The 14,272-nt window shown below is 33.4% G+C and overlaps 1 protein-coding gene across 1 annotated transcript; it reads right to left on the bottom strand.

The window, feature by feature from the left end:
• Nucleotides 1-12,534: 12,534 nt before the first annotated feature.
• LOC124531924 (fork head domain transcription factor slp2-like) lies at nt 12,535-13,516 on the bottom strand. The gene has a single exon (XM_047106494.1). It carries the CDS (start codon nt 13,473-13,475, stop codon nt 12,771-12,773), a length of 705 nt encoding a protein of 234 aa, XP_046962450.1. The 5' UTR covers nt 13,476-13,516; the 3' UTR covers nt 12,535-12,770.
• Between the last annotated feature and the right edge of the window lie 756 nt (nt 13,517-14,272).

Below are 14,272 nucleotides of genomic sequence, written 5' to 3'. Positions count from 1 at the left end.
ACCTAAAATCTTTGTTCAATATATGAACTGAATTCGAGACTATCTTTTCTTCTATTTCTTTATAATTCTAGCAGAAAAATAATCTTCTAAGATCTTACAGATAGTCATAAAAGTTCGCGTCAAATATTTAAACTCGGTAAAAATGAAAAAGATACTCCAACAATCATCTGACCTCAATACGAATGATGTAAATTGAAGTCTTGAATAGTAAATTGCTGTCCCTTATTGTGTGTAACAATCAGTCCGGCTAGAGGTCCAATTAGGGGAGTTAACCTCGGCGCAGGGGTCACAATCTAATTTAATAACAACGATGATGAGATGAAGCTGCCCACACGTCTAGGATGTTCGTATTACAAAGAGGTATCTACTATTCCATTAGGTTTGAAAACTTACGAAACAAACGGACAATGTTTTTGTTACATACAGTTTAGAAACTTTGCTCGAAGTATTTAATATTAATTTAATAAAATGAAAAACAGTACACCAATTATGTTGTAGTAAACAGATATGTTATTAACGCGCAAAAAGTGAAGACTAGAAAACGTCTTAATTGAGACGTTTTCCTTTAGTCGTTTTACGTAGTAATACGTTATAATACATCATAATCACGTAGTAATACGTTTTGCGTAATTAAAACATCTAGGTATCCCTTTTACTTATTGTTTTTATCAAGCTATCCTTTTTACTTTTAACGAAATGTAAAAATAAACTAAAATAAACGGTCCCCGACGCGGCACAATTTTTTCTGTTGTTTAGTATGGATATAACATATCTGTTTATTAGAATATCATTGCAGTACACATTAATATTATTACCAACGATTTTTTTGTTTAAATTAAAGTGGTTTCCCTACTTATACTTACTACTTAGCTATTCGTTTTTGTTTCCAATATATACATTATGACCTAAAAAATCAAGTTTAATAAAAATATGAAATCTTTATAAATGAATAGGTACAACTGCATGCCTTCTTGCAAATTTAACCCGAACTTATCGAAATAGTTATTAAAAAATTCTCAGCATAAATATTATACAATTTTATAATGAACTTCAAAATATTATGTAATAAAATTTTGCAAATTTATTCAACAATTGAGTATTATAATAATGAAATAACAATGTATACTTACATTAAATTATGCTGCAATTGTAAATTATATGTTTTTACTTCCAAAATTGAAATTAATTATGCTCTTATACATTCTTTCTTTCTGGTTAATAATGGTTTTATTTTAATTAGTAAGTACTTTTTTTTCTTTTTCTTCAATTTTTTGTATTTGATAATTATTTGTTCGTCTCTTAACCTCTCTGCATAGCTCTTCCTATAAATACATACTACATTCAAAACTATTCAAAAAAATTAAACTAATTCATCTTTATCCGACAAATTCATTATTGTCAGCACCTACACCACGTGTAAATCAACATCTAATTATATTGCTATCTGCGTCATTTAAATAATCTATGTTAAACGATTCTTAATTATCTGTATTAAGTTAGAAAATTCTCTCGGTTAGGTGTCAACGGTTTCGTTCCGTTGCTATCATTGACCGGATCTCATAACCTATCTTTAATTAAAAGAATTTTGTTGGTTAAGTTTTAATGCACCAATTTATATGCCTAGAGATAAAACAATTAAAATCTTTACATAAATAAACCTATCAAGAGATTATTTTTGAACTAAGTTACTATTGCTGCCATGTCTACAGCGAACATAATATTAGGATATTTTTTGAATCAAAATCAAAATAAACTTTATTCAATTGGGCTTTTACAAGCACTTTTGAATAGTCATTTGACTATTAAGTGAAGCTACCACAGGTTCGGAAAGTAGATTCTACCGAGAAGAACCGGCAAGAAACTCAGTAGTTACTCTTTTTCAACATTTAAAAAAAGACAGTGATGTTAGTGAATACAATTATTTAAATCCTGTCTGGAAGTCAACAGGTATTATTAATTCCACGCCTTCCATACCAATGAACGAATGAAATATACTTACTTTATAGTACACCACAAACAAAAACAAAGAAAGCTTAGGATTAAACACAAAAAAAATTATAAAAAATAAAACAAAATTAGTAAAATGCAAAAACAAAATACAAAATCTTGATTTCGAGTGTTATACAATGCGGACTTATGGCTAATTAGCCATCTCTTCCAGATAACTCAAGTTGATTTATATTAAGTTAGTTCATTAAAAGGCCTTTATTTTCATATCTAAATCGAAAGAAACCAAGACACAACAATTCATCTGTAAATACATCTTGGCTTTCAAACGGGGCGCATGCGCACACGCGCCCTTAAAAACTCCCCAACATTACCTGGCCACTAACTAAATTGCATCATTACCGACAAATCGCTGATAAAATATCGTATTTCCGAGCAATTGTTCTCGTTGCAAATATTTTAAAACACGAAACTTGATACGGGACAAACTATACTATAATTACAGCAAACAATGTCATTTTATCTGATTTGGAATAAGTCTAGCGGAAGATTTGAAGTTATTTCACGATCTCTGCGATTGTGAAATCGATACGACGATAGAAAAATGAAAGGCATTACTCATGCGTCATTTGCGTACTGCCCGTAAGCTGTTTACTCTGAATGCGTATTTTGGTTCATTTGTTTATTATAAGCTCAACAATTTATAGACATATTCTCGTTATTACTGTCATATGTGATGATTTTCTCTAACTGGTGATAAAGGACGACCCTAGTCACCAACTATCCTGCAGCTTAACATGAATGTACTATGTAGATGTGTTCTAGTTCAAAGGACGAGTGCCAGTGTGACAAAAGGGAAGACGTAACATACAACATCAATAAGTATCGACATAATCAATGCTATCATATAAAGGCCTGATATAGATATAGCAGGTGATATATTTGCCCATCTGTCAAACTTTACCTTAAAAAAAACAAGACACCGGTAAAAATTGTAATAATCATATTAGTTATACGATATACATGGATTGAACTTTTTTCTATTTATAGATATTTACTAAAAATACTATTGTTTACTACTTAAAATTATGTCATTAATAATATATTTGACTTATTTGTAAGTGTTTTTCATATTATAAAAATAAATAAACTTATAAGAATTAAAATTCTTCTTCATCAACTCTACATCTACTTTTATATTAAAAGAAAGTGTCACAGATACAAGATAGACAAATAATTACGAGATAAAATATCCCGCTTAAGCTTTTAAACAAACAGAACAAAGGTTTCGATAAAGCATTAGATAATATTTTTACCAAATTATTTTGAACAAAGTCAACCGATCGATAAACGTTGGCGGCGATCTCTTTGATCTCGATTGTTCGAGCTTTGATGTAGCCGACTGGTTCTCGTTAGCGAAACTAAACTGAACACACGTTCCGATGAAACGCTGAAAGCGATTTTCAGGGGAAAAATCGAAAATAGGTTGCTGAATGTAGGTGAGGGCCTGGCTCGGAGATCCAATTGTGACGTTGAATCGTCCTTGGAAAACACTTATTTTATTGTTATCAAACATCTTAGTCAAGTCTTAACTTAATTGACTTCTATGTAAGTTCGATGGTGATTATTGAAAAAAATATGATAAACTATTGTAGCATTGATACATAATAATAATAATAAATATTGGACATCACATACATTACTCTGATCCCAATGTCTTATGAAAAATCAGAAGTAACGACGGTACCACAAACACTTAAACCCAAGATAGTACAGGAAACTAATGAACTTTTTCTACTTCGACTCGGCCAGGAATCCAAGCCGGGACCTCTGAGTGACGTTCCCATGACAACACACTACTCGAACACGGAGGTCGTCGCATAGTTGCACTTTTTGAAAACATATATAAAATTTATGAATGTCAAAATATGATCATGATTTCAAATCCAGGCAAGCACGACTGTTTTTTTTTTGTGTGTGTCGTCTTGTTCTCAACTCTGAAAGATATCATGATCGTGTGAGTCATCTGTAGTAGAATGAAATTCTGTTACATGTCCGTTAATATATTAATCTGCAACAGCGCAGCGTGAGGTAATCTATTCTCCTAGAAATGAGCAAATCTAAACCCAATATTGGAACTGGCCTTCTATAAATGATCTAATGTAACATTTCTTAAATAAATACAAATTAATTTATACTCGAAGGTCAGTAAGGAATTGACAATAATGATTTGCTAGTGCAGTTACGTTTCTCCAAGGATCGCCTTTTGCTCATTCTTCCATATACAACCACAACATAAAGCTGTAAATTTCCCACCGCTGGGCTAAGGCGTCCTCTCCCTTAACACATTCCAGTGCGGGTTGGTGGAATACACATGTGGCAGAATTTCTATGAAATTAGACACATGCAGGTTTCCTCACGACGTTTTCTTTCACCACCGAGTACGAGATGAATTATTAACACAAATGATTGGGTTTGAACCCGCTATCGTCGGTTAAGATTCACGCGTTCTAACCGCTGGGCTATCTCGGCTCTTTATTCTTCTTTATATTTATAGATGTTGTTTGTTTAGAATTACTGGTATTTTATAACGAAGACCTCTTGTATAACGAATGTAAACATTTTTAAAACAGTAAGATAGTTCTGAGAAGCGCGGCCGCTAAAGATTTGTACAAAAACATCAGAGAGAGTTTGAGTTCATAACGCTATGAAAATGTTTACAAAACATCTCTACGCGTCTGATTCTGTGTTCACAGCTACATTACTTTAATTAATGGACAGGACGTACAAACAAGTCCATCCTCGTGTACACCGGCTATAAAATACTTCCTACGAACGACTTCAGCCGACCTTTACTTGGTGGTAGGGCTTTGTGCAAGCCCGTCTGGGTAGGTACCACCCACTCATCAGTTATTCTACCGACAAATAACAGTACTCAGTATTGTTGTGTTCCGGTCTGAAGGGTGAGTGAGCCAGTGTTACTACAGGCACAAGGGATATAACATCTTAGTTCCCAAGGTTGGCGGCACATTGACGATGTAAGGAATAGTTAATATTTCTTACAGCGTCATTGTCTATGGGCGATGGTGACCACTTACCATCAGGTGGCCCATATGATCGTCCGCCAACCTAAACCATAAAAAAAAACCTTAATCAGTTTTCAAATATTTTTGTCATATTATAAGTTATCACAACAATAAAATCGTCCAAGCAAATATCCAGTATTTATAATTTCATCTATTTGTAGTGACAGTTTGTGAATAGTGAATGCGTCCGCAAACTAAATTTCTTTACTACAAATTCTACATGAATGGAATTCTTACCGTAATAACTATATGTCTCAGACTATAGTAATTTCGAAATCCTATTCAATGTTAGAAAAACATCCGTTTCAAAGGGTAAAATTATAGAAAACATCAATGTGTGCAAATAAACGTATATAATATTAAATAAACTAAATGTGTACAAACAAAACTCGTCCTTTGTGTATTATATTGAATATAAATATTTCGTCTCGTTGCCGTTTTGCGATGATATAATCTCTTTTTTGCCAGATTAGCCACAATGTCCGAAAGGATTAATTCGGAATTTTCGGTGGACATGTTCATTCATTGCTTAGAGTCATGTGTGCAAAAAATATCATTTGTATTCGAACACATTATGACAGTTTAATGTTAAAATGGCACAAGACAGTGACCTTTCCTATGAATGTACCAGTTGCCTGTCTCAACTTCGTACTAGTAAGCTACTAACAAATATAATTCTATAGTTTCTCCTACTTATTAGGAAATATTTTCGTTATAAAACAATCCTATATTCAAAATTTCTAGACTCGACTAGAATTTTTATTAGTTGATAACTTTAATCTTCCGTATATATATTTATTTATTAAATTTAATCTTCTAGCAACTTACTACACTTAACTCTATAAAACACTCGTCTTCATTGGGTTAGCTTTTCATTTGACTCTTCGCTGTGACAGCTGATATAATTTTTTGTATGTTTTTTTACAAAGTATATTACTGTGATAACCCATTGTTACTCATCCATAAACACGAACATTTATGCATAAGCTATACAGTATTACTGTGCGTAATATGATTTGATTATTTTTTATGATATGCAGTCGAGTAAATAGGTTATGAAAAAGTCTTATTCCATTTCAATTCCTTACAAATGTGCACAACAAATTCCAACCTCCAAGTATAAGACAATAAAATAATTAAACGAATTATATATAAACGAATATGTTGATAATAACATAGTACATTTCATCGAATTCCGCAAAGAACTGACGCCTGGATATTCCTGGAGAGCATACCGAAGTAAAAGAAAGATCAGTCCAACAAAAACAGAGACAAATCCAAATTTAGGAGCCGTTCCCAATCAAAGATGCGCCGTATTTAACCAGAGATTAGCAGCTCGTCTGTAGGAAATCGTCAGCGCAGTACGCGCCTCGTAAAACAGTGAAACGGGTTAATCCAGCCGTAATCCCCTAACATATGTATTTGTCGTTGCGTTTTGACATAGATTTACAATTATTTACAAGAAGTGCTCGCCAAACGCCGCTTGTGTCTGCTCACGGTAATCCGCGGATTAGTCGAGCCCTTGTTTATGGTGCGCCGTTACCGCCTAATTGTCTGTGGTCGGGAAAAAGCGCGGGAGAATCGATACAAAATGGTCGCCTGATTTATAGCGAGGTGCGTTCAGCGCAGCTTTTCACAATATTTCTAGAACGCAAGATGTTTTGTGTCGAATGAGAGATGGCCGGGTTTATAGGGATTACACGGGTGTCGAGTTTCTGTGGACATGTTTTTGTTGGCGACGTCGCGACGTTTAATTTTCGTCGTTTGCCAAATCGCTCGACTAACGATCACCAGATTGTATCAATATTTGCTCAACTATTTAACGACAATTATATTTCAGTCGTTGAAACGAGAAATAAAATGCTCGACAAGACTTGGTCAGCTACAAAATTAATAATATTACCAAAGTAAATCAAAGTGAATGGCCTCGATTTTAATTTACATTTGATGACTCAATACATACGTACACAAGATTATACTTTTAATTACTTTCGGACTATATTACGGTCGCTTTGATTGTATTTGCTTGTTTAGTGTATTATAACAAATTAACAAATAAATGGGAAGCCTTAACTGTATGAATTATGGAACATAATTATTAGATTATAAATTATGGGATATCAAAATAACGGCATTTAAAGTTAATGATATTTTATTATTATTTTAATAAATATTATTTAATTAGCTTTCATAACATGTTTATTTACTTATTAAGTAATTGAATATATACAAGAATTAATTTTACATACTTACTATATAAATCATGACCGCCTGGAATAGTGGCAAGAATGCTCGCAGTATTTACCCGTTAATTTGTATTTCCGATTCTCTGGGCAAAAAACGAACCAGCCCTTCTGTCACATTTAATGCATTTATTTTTATAACAATGTGTAAATCATATCTTTGGCTCCGTGGTCGGAATACGTGAATCTTTGACAAATATTGCAGTTTCAAATCCGGGTAGACATTCATGTGCTTAATTTGTGTTTATAATTCATCTCAGTTCATCTGCTATAGATGAAATAAATGTAAAAAAACTTGATACCCAAAGTATAAACTGAAATCGAATTAAAAGTTGACGCGTATCTATCGACTTTTTTTATTTAACTATAATTGACTAAAAAATATATTTTGTCTCAGTCGTGTAGCCAATGAACATTACTCACTGCAACACTTGGTTCAATTAGCGACATATAGGGCTTTATACGAGGGAGATTAAATTAAAATATGTTTCAATTAATTTACAAAAAAATAAATACATTTTGAGGTTATAAAAAGATTTTATTATATTAAATCTCTTGTAGTTTTTTGTATTATAATGCCGCTAGAAAGTATGTAGGTTCGTTTTATTTTCCCATACGATGTCTATAAATTCAAACTAGCAATCTTAATTAATCACTCATCGGGTAAAAGCGCCGCTATTCATACTAATATATATAGGAATTTGCTAATATTGGAAAATACTCCTCGATAAAGCTGTGATCACACTTAATATAAAAAAAAATAATCTCAAATAAACTGGTTCAAAATATTTCGTAAACATTCGTTTCATACAAAGTGTAGTAATTTAGAATACCTTTTATAATTAGAATAGCTGACTCAATTTATAAATTTAAATGACGATTTTTATTTCAAAAATAATGCAGAATACCAAATGACAAAGGCAATATTTGTGGATTTTCACAGATTACACACAAACTTTATGTAACCTTTGATTTAATATAAAAAATAAATACCAAAATAATTCTCTTTTAGTTGATCTTGAATAAAGTTTTACTTATGATGTGGATTTTTGAAACAAATGCTTAAAAATTATTATATCATTTTTGTGTTATCTTTCATCCATAAATTTGTTTTCCATAACTTACGTGTAATTTTCCATTATTTCGAGTTTTATAGTTCCATGTGTCTGTTTCACTTGCATTAAGCTAGCTTCATGATTACAATTCAATTTAAACAATTAAAGAAGCAATGAGTCGAGATGGCCCAGTGGGTAGAACGCGTGCATCTTAATCGATGATTGCGGGTTCAAACCCAGGCAAGCACCGCTGATTCATGTGCTTAATTTGTCTTTATAATTCATCTCGTGCTCAGCGGTGTCTGAAAACATCGTGAGGAAACCTGCATGTGACAAATTTCATAGAAATTCTGCCACATGTGCATTCCACCAACCCGCATTGGAACAGCGTGGGGGAATATGTTCCATATCTTCTCCTCAAGGGGAGAGGAGGCCTTTAGCCCAGCAGTTGGAATTTACAGGCTGTCGTTGTAAAGAAGCAATAATGATTTCGCAGTGCAATGTAAGTCCGTCTTAAGTTAGAGAGATTAACTATTGATGGTTTTAAATGAAGATATGAAGCGATTCGCCACAGTCGGAATGTGTTACGATCGTCATTAATACTCAATCAAACAGTAATCGTAGCCATGATCCGTTGATTAAGATGTTTTGAACATATTTTGATTGGATGTATCCTAAATGACTCTTCGGAAGCATTTTTGAGTTAATTAACTCATTGTTAAATTGATTGGGTGAAAAAAAACTTGTATTTATGTGTTATCTTAAAAGCGATATAATTATTTTTTACTAGCCTGTTTTTATTACAACGGTTTATTTTAATTTCTTAATATTAACTTTTTTATTTTTATTGATTAAGATTTTTTTCTTTATTCATAAATCAAATAAATATCGTTAGTTTAAATAGAATATATGATTTATGAATTGCGTATAAATGTATGTAACTTTTTAAATCCTTAATAACTACCTAAAGGATAAACTATCTCGCCCTATTATAACTATGATTAGTTTACTTTAAACGAATATGTTTTAATTTAACTTTAGTTTAACATAACATCTAAAAATATTTTTAGTAGGTAATGTAAACATTTCTCCTGTTGTTACAAACATGTTACTTTTGTTTTATATACATATATGTATGTTTAATAATATTTACAAAACACTTGAAAAAAATCGTTGGAATTATTAACAATTAAAAATAAAAACCGGAGAGTCCTAACTGATTCTTCGAATGACACCACTTATTTTATTACATTTTGCAATTGTTTTATTTTATCTGTTAAAACATTTTAATTAATGTGTTTTTGTTTTTCAAAGACTCCTTACCTGTTTGCATTTTGATGGCTGTTACGTTTGCATTTTTTAATCAATTTACGAAACTAAGTACCTACTTAACACTACAATGATGAATTAAAAATAACAGCGAACAATCAGAACTGCTATACCAATTACTACACATCGCTTAATTATTTTTAACCGACTTCAAAAAAGGAGGAGGTTCTCAATTCGTCGGGGCCTTTTTTTTTTTTTTTATTTTTTATGTATGTTACCGAATTACTCGAAGATGGCTGAGCCGATTTTGACAATTCTTTTTTTGTTTGAAAGGGCATGTTTTACAGGTGGTCCCATTGTCAGGAGATCAGGATCTGATGATGGGATCCTGGAGAAATCGAGGGAACTCTTCAAATTTTATAGGCAAACCTATAGTGATTTTGGTTTTATTCGAAGTGCCTTGGTCATATGCTCACGAAAAGTGACATTTGATGAAGTGGAACTGATGATGAAGACCACAACTGGTAATCAGAACCTATTAGTAAGTAACTATTTTACGGGTTTAGTTCTATTTCTTTAAGATAGTCGTCAAGCAATTGATGTTAGTAAACATGCCTATGATGAAGTCTAGCTGATGGTGGACTACCAGGAGAACTCCTCAATGATTAACAGCATTGCATCGGGAAAAAATGGTATTGTCTAATTGGCGATAAGCAGTTAACATTAGGCTATTGTAACTTAGGTATCGCTTAATTTGAGTTGCAGTCCACATCGTATTGAAACGGCGTTCAGTTATGTTTAGAGTCGAAAGCCGAAATGTACTGAGTATAATAAAGTGAATGACAAACACTACCAATTGTAATTATAAATAGCAAAACAACACTGAAAAGCAGTAAATAAATTTTTATAAATAAAAAAAAACCGCCTTCAAAAATGAACTAAAAAGAAAAAAATAATCAGTTACATCCATAACCAATTTACGATTTTTTAATCACCTTTTGAAGTCGGTGCCAACAAAGTAAATAAATTCCTATATTGAAATCATTTAATTTGTATCGATAGTAAGGTTTGTCTAATGGTGTCATCTATACAATAAATAGATTTAGTTTTTGTATGTATGTATTGTGTATTATGTAGGTACCTATATTAGCAATGTTGGCACCGACTTTGAGAGGTGATTAAAAAATCGTAAATTGGTTATGGATGTAACTGATTATTTTTTTCTTTTTAGTTCATTTTTGAAGGCGGTTTTTTTTTATTTATAAAAATTTATATAACATTAATAATAACGGAAAACAAATGCACGCCTTTTAATAAAGCTTAACGCTCAGCCATATTTTTTGTAAAATAATTGGCGTTTTTGTGCTCTAAAGATCAACAAGCTGTTTATATTTTTAATTCTTTCCAAGGTACAAAATTTGTCTCTCCAGCTTGTAGACTATCTTGACGAAAAAAAGACACCAGTCACTTGTTTCATCTGTGCTTAAAGCAAATTTCAAATGAACACAATATCCCATTAATAATATCAACATAGATGACTATACTAATGACGCTTGCTTGGATTTATTCTTATTTTAGGAGTATCGAATATGAATCGTTAAGGAATAAATTTAGAGAAATCAAGATATTGACTGTTGCTTCTCAATATATATTCTGCAATGTTATGTATGTACGAACAAATATTAATGATTTCATGAGAAAATGTGATACTCATAGCATTGGTACAAGGAACAAACATAAACTTGTTACTCCTGTTACTCGACTACATAGAGTCAGTAACTCCTTTGTGGGGCAATGTATACGGTTTTACAACAGGATCCCAGAAAGCGTTCAAAATGCCTCTGTTGCCAAATTTAAGAAAATTATTAAGGAACGCTTGTGTGCAAAAGGTTACTATACAATTAATGAGTTTATGATCGATAGCACACATTGGGAATGAAACGATCGCCTCCTGGCTATTTCATCTCATATTAAATTGTTTAAATAATATATGAGACAACTAAAAAAAAAAAAAAACCCGCTGAGTTTCTTTCGCCGGTTCTTCTCAGGTCAGGGTATTTTCTTTTCCGAACCGGTGGTAGTGTTTCAATTGACCATCAATAAGAAAGTGTAATGCTTCTATATTGAATAAAGTTATTTGAGTTTGAGTTTGAGTTTATCAAAAACAAAAAGACATTGATAGCAGATTACCCGTGGGACTCTTTAGTATAGTTTTGTAGGACTTTCATTTGATTTATTAACACAGAAAGGCTAAAATGCTATAATAATAACTGTTATACTTCTATACTCTACACCCGTGCCTTCGCTCCTGTTTTAGGGAATTGTTGGTCATGTGTTAGGCAACAATAGTAGCCTATGTCCTTTCTTGGAGCTCAAGTTTACTTCATACCACATTTTATAGAATTCGGCTCAGCGGTTTGGTCGTGAAAGACCAACAGACAGACAGAGTTACTTTTACATTTACAATATTAATTAGATTTACGTACCTAAATGTTACCAGCAATAAATTTACCAGAATTAATAAGATTTTATATTGGTATATTGTGTGCATGGATTAATGTTGCCATCTTCAGTTATTCTACTTTTAAAAGTAATTCTATGTAATAAAATCCTTAACCCAAAAGCGCCAGCCGGTCTATTGGATCTGGTAATACTTTTCGCTTCGTTCTTTTTCATTATATCGGTAAAAACTACTTTCAAACGCTAACTCATCAACATCCAAAATCAATTTACACATTTCGATTTACGACTGTATTGAATGTATATATTATTTAATGATGCGTGAAATTATTTGAAATGTTTTAATTATATATTCCAATACAATCACTGAATTCATATTAACTATGATCATAAACAAAAATCAAGTAAGACACAACTATCGTATCATCATTGTAACAAATAACACAAGGAAGTTAGAAAATTATAAACGTAATGTATTTTGAAGACATATTTTATTGCATTATAACTTAAATTTAGCCTCTTAACATTAAAATCATTAAATAGAATCTTACGTCAATAAATAAATAGCGGTACCACTTTTTACAGACACAAACGATTATAATACACACGGGCGCGCCCATTTATCACAGTCTGACACTTCGAAACAGTTCGACATCGCCACTGGCACGTCTGGACCAGTATCCCGAGGATACCGGGAGACCGCAGCTCGATCAACTATGCTTAGCCATGTGGGAATCTGGCTCGGGGCCGGGAGGACTCACCGGTGGTGACAATCCGTGAATCCTACGATACAGCTGGTGATAGGGACTCGGCGGAGGCGGGGGCAGCCTCAGCAACGGGCTCGGCAAAGCGTACCTTCCGTAAACGGACAGCAAAGGTGGATAGAGACCCACTAATGATGCGTATGGGTTCCCAAACATTGGATGCAGTATCGCGCCGCGTTTGAACGCCGCCAGCCGAGATCTCGATGCGGCAGTGGACCGCCTCCTCAACTTCCCAGTCGTTCCTCCAATAAAAACATCATCAGAGGAGGGATCTAGCATCCAGTAGTTCCCCTTACCTGGGTCATCGTAATGCCGCGGTACTTTGACGAAGCACTTGTTTAAACTTAAATTGTGACGTATAGAATTCTGCCAGCCCTGTTTATTCTCTTTGTAGTAAGGGAAATTCTTCATAATGTACTCGTATATACCGTTCAGCGTCAGTCGCTTCTCGGGGCTGCTTCGAATGGCCATCATGATGAGCGCGTTGTAGCTGTACGCCGGTTTCTCATTCTTTTTTTCATCCGGAGTAGTCGAAGTGCCGGGCGGAGGTGTCTCGGTGCCTGTGACGTCGAGTTCGGTGTCGGAAGGCGAGGGCGATCGCGAAGAAGCCTCGGGCAGCAGGTCTCGTATTGCGAAACTCGGAGGACTCATAGCTGTGCGGCATCGCGAGCCGCTCGCTCCGAACTAAGGTGCCTGCGCGACTGGTAGCCAGGCCCCGCCTCCGTCTCCGCCCAGCCATCGAACCCCTCCTATTCGAATACGTGTGAGGCGACACACGTACCTTTGCCGCGAGTATCGCACCTATACTCTGATCCGTACGAGTTATTATAACACGACTGGCTTGTATATGTCGTTGGAGGGCTTTTAACACGTAGGGTTACGTAGACTTTTGGATAGGGTTGGTTTAGGGTTACATTATGGCATGACTCGATTTATCACGGCCTGTAAACATTGTTTTTTAAATGTTACACGCGTTGTTTAGGATTTTATTTAGTGTAACTGGTTTAATGGTCGCTCTTTATGGGAGGTGAATTATCGTTAATTGTTTCTCGTCATTGCAGATGTGTTACCGTCATATATTGTGGCTGATATTTATTATCCGGGCCCTAATAAATTATTTAATTATTTATCATAACAAATACATTTTTTATTTTGTCATTTATTATAGTTTTTATTGCAGATAACAGAATAAATTATTGTAATCTTTGCTTATATTATTCAGGTTTTATTGATTACTTTTGTAACAATCTAAATAAGATAGATATTATTATTTTTATATTATTGTTATTTAATTACCAGACTGCAAATAACTCGTGATATTATGTATACATATAAATAATAGTCTTTTGGGCTTTTGCTAGTAATGATACCTGATCAGTAACTTCTTGTAGAAAAACCTCGATATCAGAAAAAATATATTTTATTGTACGACAACCCAATATGTACCT

Source organism: Vanessa cardui, chromosome 8 (assembly GCF_905220365.1).
Source record: "Vanessa cardui chromosome 8, ilVanCard2.1, whole genome shotgun sequence".
Classification (NCBI taxonomy): Eukaryota; Metazoa; Arthropoda; class Insecta; order Lepidoptera; family Nymphalidae; genus Vanessa; species Vanessa cardui.
The sequence above is the reverse complement of the archived record's forward strand: the minus strand, read 5'-3'. Positions and strand labels throughout refer to the sequence as shown.